Source organism: Hypanus sabinus, chromosome X2 (genome assembly GCF_030144855.1).
Source record: "Hypanus sabinus isolate sHypSab1 chromosome X2, sHypSab1.hap1, whole genome shotgun sequence".
In the NCBI taxonomy this organism is placed as follows: domain Eukaryota; kingdom Metazoa; phylum Chordata; class Chondrichthyes; order Myliobatiformes; family Dasyatidae; genus Hypanus; species Hypanus sabinus.
Window position 1 is genome coordinate 40,402,514 of NC_082739.1, and position 27,490 is coordinate 40,430,003.

The 27,490-nt window shown below is 40.3% G+C and overlaps 1 protein-coding gene and 1 long non-coding RNA gene across 2 annotated transcripts; both read left to right on the plus strand.

Moving 5' to 3' along the window:
• Nucleotides 1–491: 491 nt before the first annotated feature.
• On the plus strand, nt 492–26,870 carry LOC132385264 (uncharacterized). The gene is made up of 4 exons (XR_009509127.1): nt 492–6,105; nt 7,552–7,600; nt 23,363–23,493; nt 25,175–26,870. It is a non-coding gene; the product is annotated as an uncharacterized LOC132385264 (long non-coding RNA).
• LOC132385314 (general transcription factor II-I repeat domain-containing protein 2-like) lies at nt 9,320–10,881 on the plus strand. Its single transcript, XM_059957334.1, has 2 exons — nt 9,320–10,501; nt 10,587–10,881. The coding sequence occupies exon 1, from the start codon at nt 9,895–9,897 to the stop codon at nt 10,495–10,497; it is 603 nt and encodes a 200-aa protein (XP_059813317.1). The 5' UTR covers nt 9,320–9,894; the 3' UTR covers nt 10,498–10,501; nt 10,587–10,881.
• Nucleotides 26,871–27,490: the final 620 nt, after the last annotated feature.

The window sequence follows — 27,490 nt, forward strand, 5'->3', positions numbered from 1 at the left end:
GGCAGTGCATTCCAGACCCCCACACTCTCTGGGAGATGAAGTTTTTCCTTAACTCTGTCCTAAATGACCTACCCATTATTCTCAAACCATGCCCTCTGGTACTGGACTCTCCCAGCATCTAGAACATATTTCCTGCCTCTATCTTGTCCAATCCCTTAATAATCTTATATGTTTCAATCAGATCCCCTCTCAATTTCCTTAATTCCAGTGTGTACAAGCCCAGTCTCTCTAACCTCTCTGCGTAAGACAGTCCAGACATCCCAGGAATTAAACTTGTGAATCTACGCTGCACTTCCTCTACAGCCAGGATGTCCTTCTTTAACCCTGGAGACCAAAACTGTACACAATACTCCAGGTGTGGTCTCACCAGGGCCCTGTACAAATGCAAGAGGATTTCCTTGCTCTTGTACTCAATTCCCTTTGTAATAAAGGCCAACATTCCATTAGCCTTCTTCACTGCCTGCTGTACTTGCTCATTCACCTTCAGTGACTGATGAACAAGGACTCCTAGATCTCTTTGTATTTCTCCCTTACCTAACTCTACACCATTCAGATAACAATCTGCCTTCCTGTTCTTAATCCCAAAGTGGATAACCTCACACTTATTCACATTAAACGTCATCTGCCAAGTATCTGCCCACTCACCCAGCCTATCCAAGTCACCCTGAATTCTCCTAACATCCTCATCACATGTCACACTGCCACCCAGCTTAGTATCATCAGCAAATTTGCTGATGTTATTTTCAATGCCTTCATCCAAATCGTTGATGTAAATTGTAAACAGCTGTGGTCCCAATACCGAGCCCTGTGGCACCCCACTAGTCACCACCTGCCATTCCGAGAAACACCCATTCACCGCTACCCTTTGCTTTCTATCTGCCAACCAGTTTTCTATCCATGTCAATGTCTTCCCCCCGATGCCCTGAGCTTTGATTTTACCCACCAATCTCCTATGTGGGACCTTATCAAGTTGCCTTTCTTTTGGCAATCAACTTAATCTGTGATATTTTGCTATTGGGTGTTGGATCAGTGAATAGAAATCCATCCTTGTGTCATCTCACACAGATTATCCCTGTTTACTATGTCTCTCTGTCTGTCCCTCGATACTCCAACACCTGAAAGCGTTTGCTGATGCTAAATAATATTACCCTTAACTAGTTCTTTTCTCAGGTGCCCAACCCCAACATGCTCCACATAACTAAGCATGTGAGAATAAGTCCAGTACCTCAAGTATTGACAGATTTAAATTAGGAGAGGACAAGATTATTCAGTAAACAGACACCATTGCAGCAGATCCTGTGTATAATCAAGAGAAACAATATCTTGAAAAACTTCATTACTGTGGTTGGAATAACAAAATCGAAATCCACTTACACATCACCACACTGAAGGAAGAGAGATGGAAATTTAGGGCTTTATATTGACTTCAGTGAAATTAATAGAAAGAACACAACATTCACACCACTGATTTCAGTAATTGAAGAACATTGAAATTCATGGCCTGAAGAACTGAGTGAAGAAAAAGCATATTATCCAAGCTTTAGTTTAATAGACAGGAGACTGCTCAGCATTGTGGAGACTCAAAACACCTCCGTTAATGAATATAAATTCCATTTTTACAGGATACATGAACAAAAGGATTTTCAAGCATCCTTGCAAAATGAAGTGGCTCTGAAGAAAAATAATTATCTGAGGTAAAGGAGAAGAGAAGGGTAGGAATGAAAGAAGATGGGAGATGGAGGAGATGCATACTTGCTAAGAGATGAGGAGGGTGGAGAAATGAGGAGCTGGAACAGCCGAGCATTGAAAATCATTATTTGGTATCACAATCTGGAGATATATTTGTAACCTTGATTCTGTTTTTAAAAAATGAGCCAAAGGAGCAATTGTCTACAATCAGACCATGGATTAAAGCTGCAAGGGACAGAACAACACAGAAGCTTATTTTGGCACTGAAAAATTTACTCAATGTTTCACTGAAATTCAATTGCTTGTCATTAAACATAAAATCCTCCATTAATTGGTACAATTAAGCAGCATGATATTCTTTTCACTTGCATTAAAGAATATCCCTGATGTATTCAGGCAATTTAGATCACCTTTATTAATACAGTTTAAAGTGGGTTTATAGGAACAGTATGAGCATTTGTTAATACAAGGGCATTAACCCATACACTGTAAATAATTTGAATTTCAGTCACTGAAAGACTATCATTGGTAAAAGAAACATTTATTAGTTTCACTGATACTACTTAGTCTTTTTCATTCAAATTGAAAAAAAATTTATATACTTCAATAGTAGTCTTGTAACTAAAATAAAATTTAATTATAAGACCTTCATTAAAGTCCTTTAAGAGCAGAGATAGAGTAGTGATTAAAAAAATGTTGAATGTGGCTAATTTTGACTGCAGTTCCTGCTTCCAGTTCACAGATTTTAATCTAAATATAATCTAATTATCTAAATATAGCACCAATGAGAGAGTGTGATACTCGCTATGGCATGTGGGGCAGTGCAGTAGTGGCTAGCGTAATGATTTACAACACCAGCTGTAATATGGGGGTTCAATTCCCACCACTGCCTGTACGGTAGCTTGTATGTTGTCCCAGTGGCTGTGGGTTTCCTCCCATATTCCAAAGATATACGGGTTAGGGCTAGTAAGCTTTGAGCATGTTACTTTAGTGCCAGAAGCACAGATACTTGTGAGCTGCCCTCAGCACATCTCAGACTGTATTGGTCCTTGGTGTAAACAACATATTTCACTCTACGTTCCATTGTTTCATTGTGGCAAATAAATCTAATATTTAATCTATCTTTAGATTCACCAGGTGTTATCTGGGACGAAGCAGTTCGGTTATGAAAAGAGACTTAAAAAACTAGGTTCGTTCTCCTTGATTCGGAGGGGTGGTGTCATGACTGTGGTAGATAAAAACATGAGGGGTATATATAGGGAAGACTGCGGGAATCTTTTTCCTATATTAAAGAAAGGTAAAAAGTGAGAACATAGATTTAGAGTGAGGGGGAAGAGGTATGGGAGCCTGAAGACCTACATTCACCATTCGAGGACAGCTTCTTCCTCTCTGCAATCAGATTTCTGTGTTGTCCATAAACACATGAACACCAGCTCATTATTCATCTTTTGCTCTATTTATTTATAGTAATTTTTAGTCTTGCACTGTACTGTTGCCAAAATAACAACACATATCAAAACGTGTTAGAGATAATAAGTCTGAGTCTGATTCTGATTTAGACGAGATCTGAGGAGGACCTAGAGAGCTGTTGCTGGAAAGGTTGCTTAAAGCTGGGTTGTTGTCAACATTTATGAATGTTCAGTCCAGATGGCGCTGAGCTGCAGTCTCTGGCGAGGTTGAAACTCAGTTCTTTTGTTTTAGTTTTTTTTGTTTATATGGATGATTTTGGAGGCAGACAGGGGAATTAGGGGTCAAGTTAGGGCTTAAGGATAGGGATGTGGGGGAATTAGCAGGCAGGCCGGAGATTAAGCCTCCAATACGTGCTCAAAGGTCAACAACATAGATGAGGTCAAATGTCGGGCTGGTAAAGCAGTGAGAATGGGGGGCCCCCTAGATATGCAACTCAGCAAGACCAGAGCTCGTGGCCTAGTGTTCGAGGTCCCATCATCAGTGGCCTGTAGTTCGGTCCTTCACCCTGAGTCCTCATTCATCTTTGTCAGTAGATACTGAAGACCAAAGCCCAAAGGTAATCGGAAGTCCAGAAGTTGAGACACTATGGCCAGACCCTGAGTGTGCAAATTTCTGTCAGTCTGCTGGGGAAGTTGAAGGCCAAGTGTCTGCAAATCCAGGTGTCCACGGAGGCTGGAGGCCAAAGACAGCGTGTCCTGATATTAGAGGACTATACATGTGTGTGGGTGAATGAATGGTTGAGAGGAACAGGACTTGTTTTGTTGTTGTTGCTTGGTATATTCTGTTTTCTTGTGTTTGGTGTTGTTCTGCTGAACATTGTAGACATGCTATGTTGGTCCCAGAATGTATGGTGACACTTGCGGGGTGCCCCCTGCACGTCCTTAGGTTGTGTTGGGTGTTAACGCAAGCAATGCATTCCATTGTATGTTTCAATGTACATGTGATAAATAAATAAAACTTGACCCAAAATGGAGAGTATAAACACAAAGAGATTCTGCAGATGCTGGAAATCCAGAGTAACATGTACAAAATGCTGGAGGAACTCAGCAGATCAGGCAGCATCTATAAACAGGGTCTCAGCCTAAAATAAACAGGGAAGAAACAGTGTCTCACCCCAAAATATCAACTATTTATTCCTCTATATAATTGCTGCCTGACCTGCTGAGTTCCTCCATCATTTTGTGTGTGTTGCTGCCAGTGGAGACTGTCTGGCACACTTTTGTGTGTTGTTTAGCACAACTGACAATTATTTAATATCAGCCGTTAACCCAGTCACATGATGAGGCTCATCCCACACATTTCCTCCACTGCCAGGATAAATTGGAGTTCTTGGCATAATCTATGACAGTTATTCAACATTAAAATCTCAGCGCTCAAACAAAACATTATTTAAAAGACTAAAGCTGTGATATTGATGTCTTTTACATAGATTCTTCCAGTCTCTGTTTTTCATGGTCAATACAATGGAAAGCACATCTATGTTCAGACCTACTTGTACAAATCACACTAGGACTATGATCTCTGCTCTCCCTTGATCATCCCACAGCTCACAGTAAAATGGGGTCAAAAGTGGCATGGGACCCAATCAAAAAGGGCACCATTCAATGGAGGAGGGTAGTTGGAGATGGCCACATCTCCTTTCCCATTCACTTCACCTCACTCCCATGGCAGCCATTTATGAAGATGTTCTGAGGATGTCTTGGGGAAATTGACTTATGGATCTGCTGCTTTTCCTACTGATCAGTACAGAATGATAAAGCAGTGAGACCTTGACATAAGTCCCAAAGTGAATCAAACAGATCCTGTTTTAACAACCAGTTCTGTGTTGTTCGCTCCAATCTCCTTATTTTGCCTGTGGATCTGAGTGTACATTAGTACTGTCAACACAAAGTTCACCACCGCAGAGGTTTTTAAGCATTACTGTTGATGCAGGACAAGACATCATCTAATCATTAAGTTGAAGTCAACTTAGCCTAAAATTTCAAACACTGAAGCTCTTATTGCTGATTAAGTCCTGAAGGTACCTACAATTAATAGTCAAGAGGTTATTTTGAAGAATCTAAAGAGTTGCCACAGTTCCAGATGAATCCAGTCAGAAATGGTTTTGTTTCTGACTGCTATTCTCTTTTGGAATTCTGAAGCGTGGTACCTAAGTCTGTCAGATTTTTTTTACACTTTTGGCATATGATATTAGATAGCCTCATTATCTTTATGTCTGCACTCCACAAAACTTTGTTGATTGAAGTTGTAATATATTGAGTGGGTAAGACATATGTTATTTAATTCAACTTAGATAAATTGTGACTGCATTATTGACTTCAAGAGGCGAGAGCCATTCGAAACTTTGTCAGTTGCCTTGATGCACTTCTGCTGTTCATTTCAGCTGCAGCAAAGAAGCTTCCTGAAACCTAAGAAGCTGTTTGGTTAGCTGCAACAAATTTATCACTCTGGCCAACTACTCATCAATTAATTAAATTCATCAAAGCAACAATTAGCTGGCAACTGTAAGTATTTAGCATGGTGATGCAAGAAACAAATTAATAGTGGATGTTTTAACCGACTTGCAAACACAACAGGCAAACTCAAATGAAAATGAATCAACATACAGTGTCCACATAAGCAATGGACTGAAGTAAGTGAATGAGAACAGATGAACATTTGAACTGAGCACACAAATTTCTGGTTTATCACCACCAGCTCTTGTTTGCTTCTCCCCATAGTACAAGTTGCTGGACATGACTCATTGCCCAGTGTCACATCCTGCAGTCCTCACCTACCTGTACTTACTTTGGGTTGGACGTGGAGAGAAGAACTCATTGACCCTCACACCATCAAGTCTAACAACAGAAACTTAGCAGCGACTGGGTGTCAGGTGACATAGGGCAGAAAGCTCTGCCCTCCAGGATTCCCCTGACAGAAGGTCCAGCTGGGGGTTCAATCAAAACTGTGAGAATTTCCAATGATTTTAAAATATCTTTAATATTTAGGTATGTTTAGCACACATGGGATTCAGTGTTAGCTCCAACTGGATACAAAATTATTGGTAGAAGGCAAAGGGTGGTTGTGAGAGCTGTACATCATTCTGTGATCAGCGGTGTGCTGCAGCAATTAGTACTAACTTTGAGGTGAAAATAGGTGGCGTGATTAGTAAGTTTTACGATACACACCCAACCGTGCCAGCTTGCAAGGTTCAAACACTCTAACTCTCTGGGATATGGGTATCTGGCACAGCCCCTTTAAGGATTCTGGACGATCCCACTAATTGGAAGCCAGGTTTTGGCACCAGGATTTCAATATTTAAGGAGTACCTGAATGACAGTTCAGTGCTTAATCATCAGCTCTCTTTGGAATATCATCTAGTTTAGTACTCGGTTCTTGTTTTAGTCTCGCATCACGTCTCGATTCCAGCCTTGGATACACTAATACTTGGGTCAAACCGTCCTCACCTAGGTCTCTCATCACAGTAAGCTTGCAGTTGACAGCAAACCTAATGGTGTGCTGGACGGTGAAAAAAGAGTGTCTGAAGTTGCACTAGGTTATTGATCACTGGCTAAAGAAAACAAAGGAATGGCAGGTGGAATTTAACTCAGGCAAGTGCAAAGTGACCTGTTTTGGGAAGTTTACATCAGACTAGGATATACACAGTGCATGGCAGGGCCCTGAGGAATGTTGTTTAACAGAGAGACCTAGGGGATACAAGTACATAGTTTGCTGAAAGTGGCAAGACAGACAGACAGGATGGTGAAGAAGGTGTAAGGCAGGCTTACCTTTGTAAGCTGTAGGATTAAGAACAAGACTTGCAGTGTCATGTTGCAGTTGTACAAAATGTTGGTTAGGTGGCTCTTCATGTATTGTATACTGTTCTGGTGTCCGCACTACAGGAAAGTTGTGATTAAACTAGAGAGGGTGCAGAGAAGATCTGGAAGGATGTTGCTTAAGCTGGAGGAATTAAGTTATAAAAGGAGATTGGATAAGCTGGCACTGTCCCATGCAGTGAATGAGACTGAAGGGTAACCTTAGAAAACAATGCTTCCAGACTATGTCAATCTATAGTGGCTCGGGAGTTTGATTATTGACAGGGAAGCTTTCAACTACTGATTTTGGTATATCAATTGGCACGGAAGATTTGGGCTGTAGGACCGATTTCCATTCCGGCTGATTCGATAACTCTATGATGTCTTCAAGGTGATTTCTACTCTGTATTACCAAGAAGAATCCCTCTTAATGACAAAGTTAATATGATAAAAATGAAGATTACCAATGTACAGTCTTTGCACTGTCCTCCTGCTTTGTGTTTGACATTGTCTTTATTGATACGTACATGCTATTTACTTTGCAAATTTCATGTGAGTCTTTGGAGTTCGGACTGACAGATGTTTCACTCCAAAGCAGATCCCCACAGATGGTGAACACTGAAGATGGAATAAAATCTCTAGTCCAGGTTAGTACATTTTGACCTGAGTACCAAAGAGGGACACAACTGCAAATCCATAGTCTAAAATCTCCCACATGACTCCAGCTGACACATAGTTCTTGCTGTGAGCTAACAATAAGAATTTACTCTTCTAATGATGGAGACCTCTGTTTTCTAATTTATTATATAATTGGAATAAAATTATATTGCTATTTTCCTTGTACTGCAGATAGTACTAAGTGTATGGTATGTGGTAAGTGCAGTTTGGTTTTTGCTACTAATCCTGTCCACCAGGTGGTGCTTCACTAGGTGGCAGCTGGAAGCAACATATGAATAGGAAGATTTTGGGAAAATGGTTGTTTATTCTATTGGAATGATAGACCATTTTATGCTCCACACAACCAACCTTTCACATTTCCTTAATGAATTTCATTTAACCCACATTTTGTTACCTTATTTTTTCATCATGTTGACATCTAAATGTATCAATACTATTTCCCTTAAACATCGTGAGTCCACCCCCCCTATAGTTTTTTTTTGTATAAAGAACTGCTGACTTCTATTTTCATTGTTTCCGACAATTAGAAACACTTTTTGTATTGACTCTTACCAAAGCCACTCAATTTTAAAGACCTCCATTATGTCATCTCTCATTCTTGGAACCTCACATGATGAGAGACCCAGGCTGTTCATTCCTTCCAGGTAGATTTGACATCATGGCTCCTTAATGTATCAGTGCTTCCAGTCACGTTTATGATATGGAGAGGAGAGCTGTTCACAATACTGAGTGGATGCTGTTCAGATCATTCAGAGTGGAGCTTACGATTCTCTTTGAAGTGAACCAAAATATTTAGCATCATTGAAAAGCCTTTAATTTCATACTCTGTATATTTTGGATACTTTAAGTGATGCTATAATATGTACTTAATTTCTTTTGTATTCAATTCCTCACACAGTCACACAGAAATAGGAAGCTACTACTGATTACTCTGTGAAAGAATAGGATTAACAATTTATACTGGAATTAAATGAGAGATTTATTGTGCACTCAATCAGTTTCTGAACTTTTTTTCTAAATTACATTGTGTTCCAAAGAATAGCATTTCATTCTCTTAGCACATCCAGTAACATTGAGAAATGTTGATATAATTCAGCGACTCAGTGATGACTTTTCACTTAGCAGTATTTTCCCCATTAACAAGATGTTACATTGGCTGCCCAGGCAGTGTGTATGGCATTCATCCTTTGAGTTTTCAGTCGATACATGCAGTGCTATAATTCAGCAGTTGAAAGCCTATAACAGCTCTGTGGGAAGAACTCTCTTGTTAGAAGGGACTATTGTAAATGCATCTTTTAATTGAGTGACCTGTAACTGTGTACAGCAGCTTAAAAGATATTGTTTACTTTCTATGAAGCAGACTCCTGAAGAAGGGTCTTGGCCTGAAACATCGACTGTTTATTCATTTCCATGGATGCTGCCTGACCTGCTGAGTTCCACCAGCATTTTGTGTGTGTTGCTTTAGATGTTTATAAATTACGCTGAAGACTTGAGCTTACACAAGACACATTTTTAAAGCTACCTTCCACTTGTACTTAACAAATGGCTTGACTGTTGGCAACTTTCAGCGAATACATCCATTAGAGAACCCAGAGAAAATTGAAGAAATATCGACTGTTTCTTCATTTCCATAGATGCTGCCTGACCAGCTGAGTTCTTCCAGCATTTTGAGTGTGTTGCAGTGAAAATTCAACTGCAATTTAAATTGGAAATTAGGCACTATGGGATCTAAACAGATTATGCCCTAGAGCGGGGGTCGGCAACCTGCGGCTCCCGAGCCATTTGTGGCTCTTTCACCTCTGTGCTGCGGCTCCCTGTGGCTTTGGGAAATAATTGGTCAGTATTTAATTAAAATGTATTTTATGTTAGTTTGTTAGCTTTTGAAATGTAATTATGGTGATCTTGTACAACCTAAGTGTAGCGACACATTTCCTGCCACATCCGAAACGGCTCACAATTAGCCAGCATTCCGGCTAAGGGAGATAGCCTACGGGGGGTTGTGAGTACGCGTCTTTTGCAGCATCTGCGTCCATGGGGGCTGGGTTGAGGGAAGCTGAAAAGCAAGGCTGTTTAGTTCGAATAAAGCTATCTTTGACTGCAGTTTACTGACACCGCTACAACGTGTTTTTATCGCTGGCTGTCCAGACGGAAGGTGCTGAAACGCTTTGTCGCGTGTCTGGAAGAAGTGAAAACTTTCCTGGGCAGCAAAGGGCTCACCTTTCCTGAGCTGGAACAGCCAGAGTGGCTGGAAAAGCTACACTTCATGGTAGACATGACAGCGCACCTGAACACGCTGAACACAGCTCTTCAGGGGAAAGGACGTACAGCCCTGCACATGTTGGAGGATGTTTTGGCATTCGAGCGCAAGTTGACAGTGCTTGCCAGAGATTTACAGAAAGGCACTTTGTCTCACTTCCCCAATTTGAGAGAGTTCAAACAAGGTCACGACATGATAATTTCGGAGTATTTACATTCTGCAATCATCGCAATGCAAACATCGTTTGGGAAACGCTTCTGTGAGTTCAGAGAGGAAAAAAACACATTATCCTTCCCGGTCACTCCCTTAAGCATCGATCCTTCCCTACTGAATACGACTGCATTGGCAGGTGTGAGTCAACCTGATCTTGAGATGGAACTGGCCGACATAGCCGACAAAGACATATGGGTGTCCAAGTTTAGACGCTTGACAGCAGACCTTGAAGATGTTGCCCGTCAGAAGGCCGTTCTTGCTCAGAAACACAAATGGAGTGATATTGAAAACCTCACAGATGACAGCTTGCGATCCTGTGTAAAGATGAAGGTGACATCATACAGCCCTGATGTGCAGACGCTGTGCGCTGAGGTCCAGGAGCAGAAATCCCATTAACCAAGTATGATAAATATTTTAATTGCCTATTATTTTACTTATATTCATATTTTTTCATTGTTCAGTGAAATAGTCCTTTCATTTTTCAGGATGACAGCTGGCTGACGTTATTTTTGGTTTGCTGCTGGCGGAAAATTTAAGTTCGGCGTTTTTCATAAATACATGAAGGACTCAAATAGACATTGAATATTTTACTTAAAAGTAACTTTCAACCCAACGTCTTTTTTTCGGAGTTCAAAATGTTTTTGTTGCATGCAGAAAAGTAATTTCGTTTTCTCTGCAGGAGTTCATCAATTTCATAAATGCAACACATTATAGTTTGTTTATACGTAGCATAAAGGCAAAAAAAACGTTGTATGCAGTGTTATTTCATTTTAAATGTCAAACGGGTTTTGCGGCTCCCAGTGTTTTCTTTTCTGTGGGAAACGGGTCCAAGTGGCTCTTTCAGTGGTAAAGGTTGCTGACCCCTGCCCTAGAGGCTGACACATTCCAAGATGAGCTGGTTTGTCACTGTTACACCTAGCAAATGCTACAACTTCCAAATACAGAAATACCCAATAAGAGGGTTATAAACCTCAAGGGTACATATTGCCCAAAGAACTCATTTGTTGATAAAGGCTTGAAAAAAAAATAAAGGTTTGTAGTCTTTGTAAGACAAAGTCAATATTCATGCTTGAAACTTTAGTTGAGGTTGCTTTAGAAGAACATAAAAAATAGCAGCCATAGTAGGCAAGATGATCCCTTGAACTTGATTCCCCCTTCATTGAAAGTCACTGGAGGTCTGATCCTTAGCTTCACCTCCAGTTTCCTGCCAAACCATTGGTACCCATGAAGTCTAAAAACATACTTGTATCAACTTTGAATATGTTTAACAAGCAGCCTTCATGTCCTGCTGGGATGGAAAATCCATTTCAAAGAAACTGCTCCTCATCTCTGTTTTAAATAAGCAATCCTTTCTGAATACATTTCCCTCGATCTTGATCCCCACTGAAAGGAAAGCCCTCACACACTTCCAAACAACTCATGCATATTTCAATCAGCTCACATCCTATTCTACTAAACTGCAGAACATTTAGACCCAATCTGCTCAAACGTTCCTCATTTGATGACTCTTTTTCTATCTGGCATCATTCTAGCACTATCTTGAAATCAGTGGCATCTTCTTAAGTAAGGACATTCAGTCTTCTTGGTGTAGTCTCATTAAAACCTAGTACAGTCCAGTGATACAGTTATCTGTGTATAATTAAACTTTCAGGTCTCTATAGAAAAAATTATTCATTGCATCTCTTAAGATTCTTATCTGTTAAAACCACACCATCTTAATTTGAATACTCCTACAATGGGATAAAGAGTCTCTCCAAAGGAGTTCTCGTAGGTAATGCTGACAGTATTTATGACATTAGATATTGTACAGTTTCCCAGGCTTTAATCTATCGTGCTGCTGGATTCAGTGGGAACTCATTAGGATTCACTGCTTTCTTATTGAATCATGACAGGAATGGGAAGCAGAAAATCTCTGACAAACTACCATGCTCTTAAACAAAGAAACCCAACCTCAAATGTGAAAATGAATACAGGAATTTTGTCTTCATTTTTGGTTTTGACTGAAGACTCAGCTCAAGGTGATTTAAGACAATAAAATCTTTATTTTTAACTCGTCATACTGATTAAAGAGGAGTAAGACTTGTAAATCTATGACCGTTTAATGATAGTGTTCTTTGAAATAAGTTGATCAGTGCAATTTTAATTTATCAATACGTAGAAGGACACTAATAAGGAACACAAGATAGAACTAGCTGTAGCCAAGAACAATGCTGTGGGTTTTATTGAAAACTGAATCAAAGCCAAATCTAGTCAATGAAAATCGGACAGCTGAACCCAAATGGATACATTTTTTCAGTTACAGAGAACCAAAAGGGAAATGAAGTCTTCATAATTCAGGTTTTTTTTTTGTAATGAAGAAATGAGCCATGCAATAATTTCAGCTAAGGAATCTAGACAAGACAGTTGTGAGCAATTCAGCAGAGTACACACTTATACTGTGGATAGGTAACATATCTTTAAGCTTGAACAAGGTGTTCTCCTTATACCTATGTGTGCTACAGCATCATAGAAAAGTGACCATGCAGTAGGAGGCTATTTGTTTAATCATGTTTGTTCCAGCCTAAAAGAGCCATTTTTAATATCATCATACAGCCTGTTGGGTCAAGTCACACTCAAGCACTTTTTGAGTATGACAATAGTTTCTGCCCCTATTACTCTTTAGGGGATAAGTTCCAGACCTTGATCACCATCTAACTGCAAAGTAATTTCTTTATCTGCTCTCTAATCACTGTATGAATTAACTTAAATCAATACTGCTTTGTTTTAGATCCCATTATTATGGGAAATCTTCCTCCCCATTCTTCTATTTGACCCTTTGTCAATTCCACCTCCAAATGGCCTCTAATCCAAGTAATGAATAGCAGGTTATGCAATCTTTCTTTAAATCTAAAAGGCTCCAGTCCCAGCAACCTCCTCAAAATATTTTCTGCATATTCTCCAGCAGGGTCCTATCTTAACCGACTGAATCTGCGTGCATTAATCAAGCTGCAGTCTGCCTAGTGCCAGAAAAGACCATAAGACGCAGGAGCAGAATTAGGCTATCTGGCCCATCGAGTCTGTGCCACATTCTACCATGGGTGATTAATTCTCAAACTAATTCTACTGCCTTCTCCCTGCAACCTTTGTCGCCCTCGCTCATCAAGAATCTATCAACCTCCACTTTAAATATACTCAATAACTTGGCCTCCATAGCCATCCATGGCAATGAATTGAACAGATTCACCACCCTCGATTTTAAATGGACATCCGTCTATTCTGAGACTGCGCCCTCTGGTCCTAGACTCACCCACTATCGAAAACATCCTCTCCGTGTCCACTCTAAATAGGCCTTTCAATAGGTTTTAATGAGACCCTCCCCCCCATTCTCCTAAATTCCAGTGAGTAAGACACAGAGCAATCAAACGCCCCTCAGACATTACCCCTTTCATTTCAGGAATCATTCTCATGAACCTCCTCTGGACCTTCTCCATTACCTGCACATCTTTTCTTAGAAAAGGGGCCCAAAACTGCTGCATGGGCAACAGCTTGCTCTCCATATTGTGCTGCCCTGGGATGTGTACTGTCGACCCGATCAACATCCCTTCTCACATAGCATTGGACTAAACAAGGAGGGCACCACTTGCTGATCTTGACTTGAATTCATCACATGCACTTTTGCTGCTGCTTGCGACACTACACATCCACTTCACATCACCCGTGAACAGGTAGTTCTACTGTTTAAGAAAGAGTAGAGAGAAAACAAAGAACTGCAGACTCCTTAGCTTGACATAACGTGTCAGAAAAATACTGAAACCCATCATTAAGGAACTGGCAATTGGGCACTTAGGAAATAATAGCAGGACTAGCCAGAGCCAGTGTTTGGTTTTATGAAAGTGAAATTATATTTGAAAATAAAAATGCTGCAGTTCGCAAAGAGAGCTCACTTCCGGTGATCTACGAAACCAAGGTTGAAATAGGCAACAAAGGTGATTGGACCTTCCTTTGGCTTTATGACTGTAGCTCACAGCTACACCATTTGTTTATGGTGGAAAAAGTTATCCAGCACTTACTTAACTATAGTGTTTTCACGTGGAAATTTGAATGCCAGGTTTTGCATAATCAAAAGCTTTGACTGAATTTGTGCAATCATTAATTCACATTTAAGCCTTTCACCATAAGACATAATTCACAAAGACACCAACATGCATGTGAGGACATGTAGATACATGTGGTTTCTTATGGTCTTATAATCAATATAATCAATATTCTGTCTAATTTGTAATGACTTGTGTGCAATTTTTTTGCCTAGTGACAGCAATATGTGCACACTGTATTTCATATATAGAGGTATTCATTTTAGCAACTAGCAAAACACTATCAATAAGAACTTTGATCTCCTCTGGGTTTGATCCTTTTCACTCTTGTTCATTTGCACTCTCACAAAACATATGTAGCAGGCCTACAGCGGATAATGAAGGATTTTCCCACTGGAGCTTTTGCACACTGTCCCTTTGTGATTTGCTTGCAAAACAACACTTTAAAAAGTCAAGTTTCCAAATATTACTCCACTTCTTTCCACTTGTAAATTCTCCAGCAACTTTTGCATCATGACGATACACGCAGGGAATGCCAGTTTCTGTATTGTACGTCAATATTTCTTGTAGCTGAACGTTCCTGACCTCATGAGCTTTTGGAGTAGCAGTTTCTACTGTTTCTTTAAGCCATTCCACTTTAAATGAACTAGCAGTGCTTTTGTGCTTCACATCCTTTGCTTCTTTCAAATTCAATATAGTGAATCAATTACTTCTTCAATAAAAACTATATAAAGCCAGTTCTAAAATCTGCATGTAGGTCATTGCAAACTTCACATTATCAACGCCATTCACATCAGAAACTGGAAAAGGAAATGTGAATGTGTATGACTGTGAAATATACTTAACATAGAATAGAAACATAGAAAATCTACAGCACATTGCAGGCCATTCAGCCCACAATGTTGTGCCAACCATATAACCTACTCTAGAAGCTGCCTAGAATTTCCCTACCTCTATCTTTCTAAGCTCCAAGTACCTATCTAACAGTCTCTTAAAAGACCCTATTGTGTCCGCCTCTACCACCTTTGCTGGCAGTGCATTCCGCACACCCACCACTCTCACTGTGAAAAATTTACTGCTGACATCCTCCTTGTACCTACTTCCAAGCACCTTTAAACTATGCCCCTTCATGTTAGCCATTTCAGCCCTGGAAAAAAGCCTCTGGCTATCCACACAATCAATGCCTCACATCATCTTGTACATCTCTAACAGGTCATCTCTCATCCTCTGTCACTCCAATGTGAAAATGCCAAGTTCTCTCAAGCTATTCTCATTAGGCATGCTCTCCAATCCAGGCAACATCCTTGTAAATCTTCCCTGCACTCTCTCTATGGTATCCAGATCCTTCCTGTAGTGAGGTGACCAGAACTGACCACAGTACTCCAAGTGGGGTCTAACTTAAGGTCTTCTATAGCTGTTTGATTACCTCATGGCTCTTGAACTCAGTACCATAGTTTCATTTCATAGCTTGTCACACCAGACAGTCAACCATTCTTGTCTGGCTTGGTCTCCTTTTGGATTAACTGAGTCATGGTATGAACATTCCTGATTCAACCCCTGTTTCGTGTTCAATCTGGCACGGATGGAAAGCATGCCCGGGGGGCAGCCGTCTGGGTTGAAACTTGGAAGCATTTGCTTCCAAAGTCCGGCACTGATGCCACTGTTCCACCAGTCGGCTTAGTCCCACGGTTGATGAATACCAACAGACCATACGCCTTCTTAACAACACTGTCAACCTGCGCAGCAGCTTTAAGTGCCCTATTGACATGGACCCCAAGGTCTCTTAGATTCTCCACACTGCCAAGAGCCTTACCATTAATTTTATATTCTATCTTCAAATTTGACCTGCCAAAATGAACCAATGAGACAACGAGGTGGAGCGTGACAACCTTTCGTGCGTTTAAATTCCTTTATGCGCTAGTAGCAAAAGTTATGTGCGTGCACACACGCGCACACCTTGGAGGGAACATTGCTTATAATGTACAATCTTCCAATCATAAAATTGAGTGAACTGTGAGGAAGGCTAGGAAGACAGACTGAAAGAGTGAGGCTAAATTTTAAAATGCTGTGACATTTACTGTACGTATAGACTGAAAATATGCTGATGCTTAGCAACCAACACGATTTAGCAAATTTGCAATAAATACAGATCTAGAAATGATATGACACCATTCACAGCATATTAAAATTCTGTGGTGCAGTGTGTTGAAGAATATGTTGTTTTATAGATGCAACAAGCAAAATTTGGTAGAAACTGAGTTCCAAAGCATGGGTGTTATTAAATGGTTCTTCATAGTTTTAAAAAAAATCTATTTATTTATTTTAACACCGTTTAAATCTTTATGTAAGCATGTTTTCAAGTATGGAAGACTCCAGTTGTTCTGCATCTAGCGGCTGTTAGTTTTGTATGCAGTTCATTTTGTACAAACATCGCTTCCTGCTTGTAAGTTTTTACTATGTGATTTCCAGTGCAATTTAATTTGGATTTTGACTTGAAACACACATGGTGGAAAGACATCCATCTCTATCCACTCTTCATTCCCCCTTGAAACAGAATATCTGCGGGTCTTGAGGTTACATTATGATTCATCGCTATCGTTGCGCAATGTGTTCACTCCGGTCCACGGCATAGCTGTAGAATGTTGCAAATGTGTATTACCTCATTTAATGCTGACCGTGAGAATGATTGATAATATTAGTATATTCAAGTGCACGTTGATTCTATATTGAATCTAATACTTGTTTTACTTAACTTTCTGCAGTTTCACAAAGTTTCCTCATTAAAAATCCTGAAGAAAGCTTCCGGCCTGGGTGATTTTTGAGGTGCTCCATGCCTAGCTTTGTACACAGTGGAATATGAGGGCAGTAGAACAGTATTTACAAGTTCATGAATGCAATGTTTGCAAACCTCAAAGTAAATGATTTTTCCCTTCAGTATAAAACTAGCAACTGCAAAAGTATGTAGACTGCATTTATTTTGTCGAATGTTCTTTTCTCATCTGGATAAGTTTTGCTTGTTCAGGTATTTGCCTTCTATTTAGCATGCATATCCTATCCATACTGTGCCTGTGGCTTGTAATCTCACTCAGGCAAACACAGTTTCAGGCTGTGTAGAATGTGAGACATTTTTAATCTTACCCAAGTGAACCAAACTGACATTGAAATCAAGAGGCATTAGTTCTTCAAGGGTGTGCTTCACTCCAAGGTCATTTTGATGTTTCACAATCACCTTACAACCTATTCACAAGCTGATGAAGTAGCAAACACCAAACATTTGCACAAATGTTCTTTTTAATGTTTTGAAAGAAAGAAATGGTGTTTATATATCACGTTTCATGTTCAAAAGCACTGCACAGCTATTTAATTACTTAGACTGCCGTATATATCGATGGAATTGCAAAGTGATAAATAACATTAAAGATATGTTTGACAAGGACCTTAGGTGGCAATATGAGAAAACCACATTACTGCTTGTAATTTCTATTTTAATTCATTATAATCTGCCTTTTGTTTTAAATGTCAAACTTAAAATTTAAAATAAGAATCAATCGAAAACACTAATTTGAATCATAAATAAGAACTAAAATGAGTTGCCCAGATGTGTAAGATTAGAGATCTCCCTCTGAATTTCCCTTTACCCTTGTCAAATGCAGTTTACATAGCAATATGTCCAAAGCTTTACTCAGCGAGGTGATTTTACCATTTTATGTATATATGGGCTGACTTTAAATCATGTTCTATATAACCCTTCATCCATTGCAAATTGGCCATAATTTGAGATTGAAGACAGATCCAATGGCTTGTTAACTATTTGCTCATTGAATTTGTTGATGGTTATGATGAAGAACAAATTGCTTGGTTAACTCTTGACCCGTCAGGACCTTACAAGGATTACTATGTTAAAATGGCTAGTGTAGTAATCATCTTGACGAGAACAATGAACAGTATATAAGCATAGGAAGCAAATTTGCCTTTGCCCTGATCCATGTTTTAAAAATGAGTTTTGTCGTAGAATTACAATTATAGATGTAATATTGCAATGGAGTAGGCAATCTAATCACTTAAGTGCCCCATTAATTTCAACTGCTTCAGTTTGTTCAAAACTGTCACACAACAATACTTATGAGACATGTGAGGAACAGAGGATGTCCACTTTGGCAGAAATAAAACTAAGACGTTATGCATAGAAACAGGCCCTTTGGCCCACTGGGTCCATGCTGAGCATTCACACTAATCCTTCAATAAAATTTGCAATAGGAAGTCAAGGAATCAAGGGTTTAAGATGGCACTGAGCCCAGTGACTACTTATCAATTTCAAACAAAACAAAGAACACAACTAAGCTATCACTGCAAACAATGGAGAGGTGAGCAGAGGCTAGGCCCGTTAACCAAAACAGAGTGAGGAATGACACGAGGATTGATCAATCTAAGCACCAGGTTGATTTGGAAAGGTCCGGTGCGGGCAAAACATGGCGGCAGTGTCCAACCCCGAGTATGTCAAAGCAACAGGGCCCAGGTCCAAGAGTGAAGAACAACCTGCTTGGATGAGTTAAATGCTGGGTCTGGCCGGTTCTGCTCACTGCTCTGCAATGTTTACTCAGCTCTGCACTGAACTGAGTCTGCGGCCTGTTCCAGCTGCCGTGATGCCTGGCTTCATGTCTGTGGACTCACTTTTGTTCTGAATGCTATTTGCTTACTTTTATTATTTGCAATTTTTTTCTCTCTGAATTTTGGGTATCTAATGGTCTTCTTTTCCCCTAAGTGGGTGTTTTTTTGTTGCTGCCTGAAAAGAGATGAATCTCATGAATAATGTGAAGTGAGAGGAGGAGCCATATGTTCAAACAGCACAAAAACAGGCTCTTCAGCCCATCACGTCTATGCCCACTACCAAGTAGCCAACTATCCTAATCCCATTTATATGCACTCAGTCCAGAGCTTTCTGTGCATTGACATTTCAGCAGCTCCAATAGATCACTGGAGATTATAATTTGAGGGCCTGCCTCCACCATCCCTCAGTATGTTCCAGATTTTGCCTCAGAACGCCTCCAAATCTCCAGATTCTCAACCCTATGACTGTTATCTGTAGATGCCTTTGTTTTGAAGAAAACAATTCCAACTACTTATGCTGTCTGTTGTTCATAATTTTGTGTATCTCTGTCAAGTTCCTCTTCTGCTCCATAGAACATAGAATATAGGACATTACAGCACAGTACAGGCTGCCAAACCTTTGAATTACTCTAACCTGGCCTACATGGTCCTTCATTTTTCTATCATCCATGTGGCGATCTGAGATTTCTTTTAAATGCCCCCCCCCCAATGTATCTGCCTCTACCACCACCCCTGGCAAGGCATTCCATGCACCCACCACTCTCTATGTTAAAAAAAAACTTACCTCTGACTCTCCCCCTAAACCTTCTTGCAATTACCTTAAAATTATGCCCCTTCATATTAGCCATTTCCACCCAGGGAAAATGTTCCTGGCTCTCCACTTGATCAGTGCCTGTTATCATCTTGTCTACCCCTATCAAGTCACCTCGCACCCTGCTTTAATCCAAAGACAAAAACCCTAGCTCGCTGAACCAATCCTCATAGGGCATGCTATGAGGTCCCTAATCCAACTAGCATCCTAGTAAATCTCCTCTGCACTCTCTCTAAAACTTCCACAACTGTCCCATAATGAATCGACCAGAACTGAACCCAATACTCCAAGAGTGGCCGAATGAGGGCTTTAGAGATCTGCAACATTACCTCACAGCTCTTGAACCCAGTTCCCTGACTAATGAAGGCCCACACCTCATATGCCTTCTTAACCACTCTGTCATCTCGTGTGGCAACTTTGAGGGATTTATGGACGTGAACTCCAAAATCCCCCTGTTCTTCCATAGTGCTAAGAATTCTGTCCAATAGCCTGTATTCTGCCTTTAAATTGAACCTTCCAAAATGAATCACTTGACACTTTTCTGGGTTGAACTCCATCTGCCACTTCTCAGCCCAGGTCTGCTCCCTCTCAATGTTCCGCTGTAACCTATGACAACCTTCTGTACTATCTACAACTCCACCGACCATTATGTCATCTGTAAAACAACAAAGCCTATCCACTCTCACCTGAATTGACTACATGAACTGCATCGATACATCTTTTTAAAAATCCAGTCAGTTTGGTTATACAGGATCTCCCCCTAAAAAAGCCATGCTGACTACCTTTGGTTAAATTCTATCTTTCCAGTTTTAGTTTTCCCATAACTTGCCTGTCACTGACATTTGACTCCAAGGTCTGTAATTACCTGGTGAATCCTTGCTGTCCTTCTTAAATAAAAGTAGCACATTTGCTGATTGCCAGCAAAGATTCAGAGATCTGTCAACCACAGCTAGTTCTTCCTTTGCTTCCTGTGGCAGCCTGGGAGATATTTCACCAAGGATTTATCCAGCTTTAAACTTGTTAAGACACCTAATGCCTCCTTCCTTTTAATAGAGATACAGCATGTGTAGCCTAATGAGGGCTTTAGAGATCTGTAACATTACCTCACAGCTCTTGAATGCAGTTCCCTCATTGGACCACTAGATCCAAACCAATTGTCAAACATCTATTCATCCCATTCTTCATTCTCATCAACTCGTCCCAGGTTCTAACACTGGAGGCAATATGACTAGCTTGTAGAGGACCCACTTTCCCCAGACGCTGACCCAACGATCCAGAAATCGTCCTGCACCATCCACTTTAGCCATGCATTCATCTGACCCATCTTTCTATTCCTATATTCGCTCACACCACAAGTAATTCAGAGATTACAGTCATGCATTTAAATCTGTTGCACAACACCCTAAATTCATGTTGTAAGACCTCATCCCTCTTTTTCTATAATGTTGTTAGCATCCATGTGGCGCACCTCTAGTTGCTTGCCTTCCTCTTTTATAATGCCCTGCCGCCATTCTGTGACACCACTAATCTTGGAACCAGGGAGGCAACAGGCTGTCCTGGATCAACTTTAGACTGCAGAATTACCTGTCCATTCCGTTCACTATTAAATCTCCTATCACTATTTCCCTTGGATTCTGCTTCACTTGCTCCTGTACAACTGAGGCACGCGGTGCTGTGATCTTTACTGTGGTTGGACTCCACAACGATAACATCTCCCATTATTTTCTAACATGGAGACAAGGTTTTTGAGTGAGAAGTACTCAAGCTTCCTGACACCTACCTGCCTCACATCTTCTGCCTGGTGCTCATCCATTCCTTCTCTGAATAATTGCATTTTAAAGCATGCTCTGCACATAAAATTCTGCCATATGGGTGCACTCAGAGCTTCCAGATTGTGGTTAAACTTCAAAATTCAGCAGTCAAGCTGGCTAAACTGTAGACAATAAGGCATAGTAGCAGAATTAAGCCAATTGGCCTATCGAGTCTGCTCCAACATTTCATCATAGTTGATGCACTTCCTTCTCAACCCAATTCTCTTGCCTTCTCCCCATAAACTTTCATGCCCTGACTAATCAAGAACCTATCAACCTCTGCCTTAAATGCACACAATGACTTGGACTTCACATTGCTTGTGGCAATGAATTCCACAAGATTCACCACCCTCTAGTTAACAAAATTCCTTGTCATCTCCATTGTGAATGGATGTCCCCCTATTCTGAGGTCATGCGCTGTGGTTTTAGACTCCACTTCCTTTCTAAAAATTCTTTCCAAATCCACTCTATTGAGGCCTTTCAACATTCAACAGGTTTCAATGAGTTCCATCCCCGCACCCCCCCCCCCATTCTTCTAAATTCCAGTAAAGGCCCAGAGCCATCAATCAATCGCTCTTCATATGATAAGCCTTTCATTCTCGGAAATAGTCTTGTGAACCTCCTCTGAATCGCTCCAATGTCAGCACGTTCTTTCTTACGGGGCCCAAAACTGCTCATGATACTCCAAGTGTGGTCTGACCAATGCCTTACAAATTCTCAGCATGACATCCTTGCTTTTGTATTCAAATCCTCTCAAAATGAATTCTAACTTTGGATTTGCCTTTTTCACCACTGAATCAACCCGTCCCAAGTCCCTTTGTACCCCAGATTTTTGAATTTTCTCCCCATTTAGAAAATAGTCTGTGCTTTTATATCTTCTACCAAATTGCATGACCATACACTTCCCAATACTACATTCCATCTGCCACTTCTTTGCCCACTCTTCCACTCTGTCTTATTCCTTACTCAACAATACCTCCCCCTCCACCTATTTTCATATCATCCACAAACTTGGCCACAAAGCCATCAATTACACCATCAAAATCATTGGTATACTACATAAAAAGAAGTGGTTCCAACACCAACCCCTATGGAACATGACTAGTCACCTGCAGCCAATCAGAAAAGGCTCCCTTTATTCTCACTCTTTGCCTCCTGCCAATCAGCCAATGCTCTATCTATGCTAATATCTTTTCTGTAATACCATGAGTTCTTAACTTGTTCAGTAGCCGCATGTGCGGCACCTTGTTAAAGTCCTTCTGAAAATGCAAGTACACAACATTCACCAATTCTACCTTTGTCTGTCTTGCTTGTTATTTCTTCAAAGAATTCCAACAGATTTTGCAGGCAATATACTCCCAGAAAAAAAAAACCCATTGCTGACTTTGGTCTATTTCATCATGGCTTCCTAGTAACCTGAAATCAGATCCTTAACAAAAGACTCCAACATCTTCCCAACTACTGAGATTAGGCTAACTGACCTATAATTTCCTTTCTTCTGCCTTCCTCCCTTCTTGAATAGTGCAGTAAGATTTACAATTTTCCAGTCCTCCAGAACCATACAAGAATCTATTGATTCTTGAAAGATCATTACTAATGTCTCCACAATCTTTTCAGTCATCTTTTTCAGAACACTAGAGTGTATACCATCTGATCCAGGTGACTTATCTACTATCAGACCTTTTAGTTTCCCCAGATCCTTCTCCCTAGGAATGGCAACTTCACACACTTCTGACTCCTGACACGCTTGAACTTCCTTCATACTGCTTGCATCTTCAACAATGAAGACTGACACAAAATATTTATTCAGTTTGTCCATCATTTTCTTGTCCCTCATTACTTTCTCTCCAGCAATCCAATATCTACTCAGAGCTCTTTTACTCTTTATATATCTGAGAAAAAACTTATCCTCTTTGATATTATTGGCTTGCATACTTTCATATTTCATTTTTTTCCAGGTTGATGCTGGATCCCAAGAGAGAGAATTTGTGGAATGCCTATGAGGCAGCTTGTGATTGAGCCTACCAGGGGATCAGCTATTCTGGATTGGATGCTGTGTAATGAACTGGATTTGATTACGGAGCTTAAGGTAAAGGAGCCCTGAGAAGGTAGTGATCATAATTTGACAGAATTCACCCTGCAATTGGAGAGGGAGAAGCTAAAGTCAGATGTATTACAGTGGAGTAAAGGGAATTACAGAGGCACGAGAGAGGAGCTGGCCAAAGTTCAGGAGCCTCGGGACTCACACCACCAGGATTAGGAACAGTTGTTATCCCTCAACCACCAGGCTGTTGAACCAAAGGTGATAATTTCACTCAGCTTCAGTTGCCCCATTGAAAAGTTCCCACAACCTATGGACTCACATTCAAGGATTCTTCATCTCATGTTCTCAATATTTATTGCTTATTTATTTATTGCTATTAGTTCTTTCTCTTTGTATTTACAGTTTGTTGTCTTTTGTACACCAGTTGAACACCCAACATAGTGCAGTCTTTCATTAATTCTATAATGGTTGTTATTCTATTATGGACTTAACGAATATGATTGCAAGAAAATGAGTCTCAGGGTTGTTTACGGTTACATATATATACTTTGATAATAAATTTACTTTGAACTCTGACAGCGTTACATCTGTCAACTTTAAGTAAAGTAATTACACTACCACTCACTACCCGAAGACCATATTTTGCTCAGAGAACCTCAGTAAAGAACCACACTGCGGCTTGTCTCCCCTTTTGAAGCTCAAACATCTCAACTCCAATGTTGAGCTCAGAGTGGGATGTAGGGAATGGATGGGAGATTGGGCCAGAGTGGGGTATCCTGTAGTATATTCTAGGATGAGTATTTTACCTTGTTCCAATTAAAATTCAGTTAGAAATTGATAATGGTGCAAATTTGACTGTGAGATCAACAATCCTTTTTAATGGCTAAGGCCAAAGATCATTCTATTGACAGTAGATGTTAAGGACTTAAATGGTTGGATAAACTCTGAGGCAGCTGCAGCAACTGATTATGTACACAAAATATATCATGAAGTGACATGGAGTATAACACATCAATATTGGAGTTTGGCAGCCCAAGTTGCAGACTGCTTTGTTATTTATTATGTTCAGGAACCAAAGCCAGCTGCCACCCATGCACAAAAACAATATATTTTAAAACATTTCCTGTCATATTGTATTTGAAGGCACTCCATTTTTTTCCCGGTTGGAAACATTTACTATTCAGTGACCAGCCAATGTTTTCTTGATTAGCAACATCTGAGAGTAAACACACTTTCCAAAAGCTGTTTTTTTATATAATTTCCCCCCCTCACTCTGACCTTTTGCTTCTTCTCATCTGCCTATCTTCCCCTTGGCTCCTCTCCTCCTCCTCGTTCTCCTATGGTCCACTCTCCTCTCCTATCAGATTCTTTCTTCTCCAGTCTTTGACCTTTCACCTTCACCTATCACCTTCTACTTAGCCTCCTTCCCTTCACCCACCTTTTTATTCTGGCATCTTCTCCCTTCCTTCTCAGTCCGGAAGAAGAGTCTCAGCATGAAACATTGACTAATTTCCATCGATGCTGCCTGGCCTGCTGAGTTCCTCCAGCATTTGGTGTGTGTTGTTTTGGATTTCTAGCATCTGCAGAATCTCTTGTGTTTATGTTTTTTTTAATATATTGTTTCTTTCAGATCTACATTTTAGTTGCATTCATTGATAATCTTTTTTTTCCTTGACGGAGTAGCTTAACCATTTTAAGTTGCATTTTGTTATGCTTTATTTTGCAGATACTGAGTAGTTGTTGCTAACTAGTTTCAAGATGGAAAAGCATTCAAAATGTGAATAACCAGATGACCTGTTTCTTCTGAGGCTGTAATTGCATTATTACTGACTGTGAAGGAGTCTGAATTAGAGATATTTAGAAAATGGCAAAGCAAAGCAGTGTTTCTTTTATTGTGTGAAATATCTTTATTTGAAGTTGCCAGATCACAGCAAGGTTAATGAAATGTCTGATACTGGTATACTCTTCACTTTCTCTCAAGCTTTTTATCATTTGAGATTATCCCCGTTTACTCATGATCATCTTGGGGATCAATGTGTTGATGATCCAATGTCAGCTTTCCCTACCTGTGGCCTTCATCTCAGTGGTCAACCTGCCAATATCTACTGATGACTAATTGTCCCTTTTTCTGACTGTAGTACTTTCATGGCTAAGAAGTTGAAGTTGAGCTTATTACCATATGAGCATAAATGTTATTTAGTTATTGAGATACAGTGTGGAATAGGCTGTTCTGGCCTTCCAGGTGACACCAACCAACAATCTCCTGATTTAATCTGAGCCTAATCATGGGACAATTTACAATGAGAAATTAACCAACCAACTGGTATGTCTTTGGACTATGTCAAGTACCTGGAGCACCCAGAAAACATCCACGCAATCACGGGGAGAATGTACAAACTCCTTACAGGTAGCAGCAGGAATTGAACTCAGATCGCCTGTGTTGTAAGGCGTTGTGCATGGGTGCAATGAACAGTTCACTTGCAGCAGTGACACAAGCACATAACATCAGATAAGCTGTACTCACCAGAAAAAAACCATTAAACATAAATTATGTGCATTTTTAGGAGGAAAAAAAAGTTAGAGCACAAACAACAAACTAAAACAGAGTTTTCACCCTTAAGGTAAAACCGTGCTGTCATAATAATTGCAACGGGTGCCTTTTAGATATGACATAGTTTTGCACTTCCCATCTACCCAGTAGCCACTTCCCCCAACTTGAACAAACTGGTGCAGCCCTTGCCCCACTCCCCCTACCCCCCCACCATTTCCTGTCTGGTGTCTGTGTCAACAGAGTGTCACAATGTCATAACAGTGGAATGAGAATCCAAATGGCCAATGGAATTTATTTTTCACAATAGGATTTGATTTCAAGCTGTTTTGATGGAATTATGCATTGACGTTGATGTACAGTTAAGGTGGGAACAAAAATGTTAAGAATTTCCAACATCTGCTGCCTGTTCAGACACACAGCTTCAATTATTACAGTTTTGTTTGCATATCTCAAGTGCTCTTCGTAAGGTTGTCATTTTTCTCCCCTGCTGACTCTGGCTCAGATTTTTTTTGACTATTTGGAGCCTATATTATGACAGTATTGTGAATATTGACCAAGATTTTTCTCACTCTCTCTCCCATACCCCACCTTCTCTGTCCCCCCCCCCCCCCCCACTCTCCCCTCTCTCTCCCAAAGTAAGCTGGAAAGCTGGAATTGTGGAGTATATGTGCTCTCTCTGAAGGCACCTACACAGCCTGCCAGCCCTGTAGGTATTGCAACAATATGCAGAAATTTCATTACACTCATGGAGAAAGTCACAGAGAGCTCCATTATTTACAAGGATAATGGAATTTGTACCTATTCACATTTTGCAGTGTATCTCTCCCTTGCCGGAAAATGCTCTTATTTTCAATACATTAATAACAGTGTGTATCATGGTCTTGCTGTTAAATTTGTGGAAAATTCCAGCTAGTCTCCCATAAAAGCAGTAGGCACAGGAATGATACAATAAATTGAGCAGTAAATTACAGGACTGCAAATATATTATCCCTTGTATGAAGAACACTGAGTGCTGGATGTGACCAGTCATACAATCACAATACAGTTGTTCCACCTGTTACAATGAATTATTTTTCAGCCTTTTGATTAATAACTAAAAGCACATTGGCAGCAAGAATGTTGGCCTTGACACTGAAACCTGACCAGGTAAAAGGGACTGCATTATGTGTTGCAACCAATGATTTACCAGCAACTGTGAAGCTTTTCCATCACGTTTCTGGAACCTAATTTGTAAGTTGACAGTTTTATTGTGTGTGTGTGTGTGTGTGTGTGTGTGTGTGTGTGTGTGTGTGTATCCACCTTTATGTTGGAGATGGATAAATGTTTGAAAGATTGAGGAATTGAGAGTTACGGACAATTGCAAGGTAGAGGAGTTGAGGGCAGCATGTACCAGCCATGTCAGCCATGATCATATTGACTGGTTGGATAGGCTGGGAGGGAGCTAGTGGCCTACTCCTGCTGTATTTTCTTGGGTTTGTGTGTGTGTTTGCA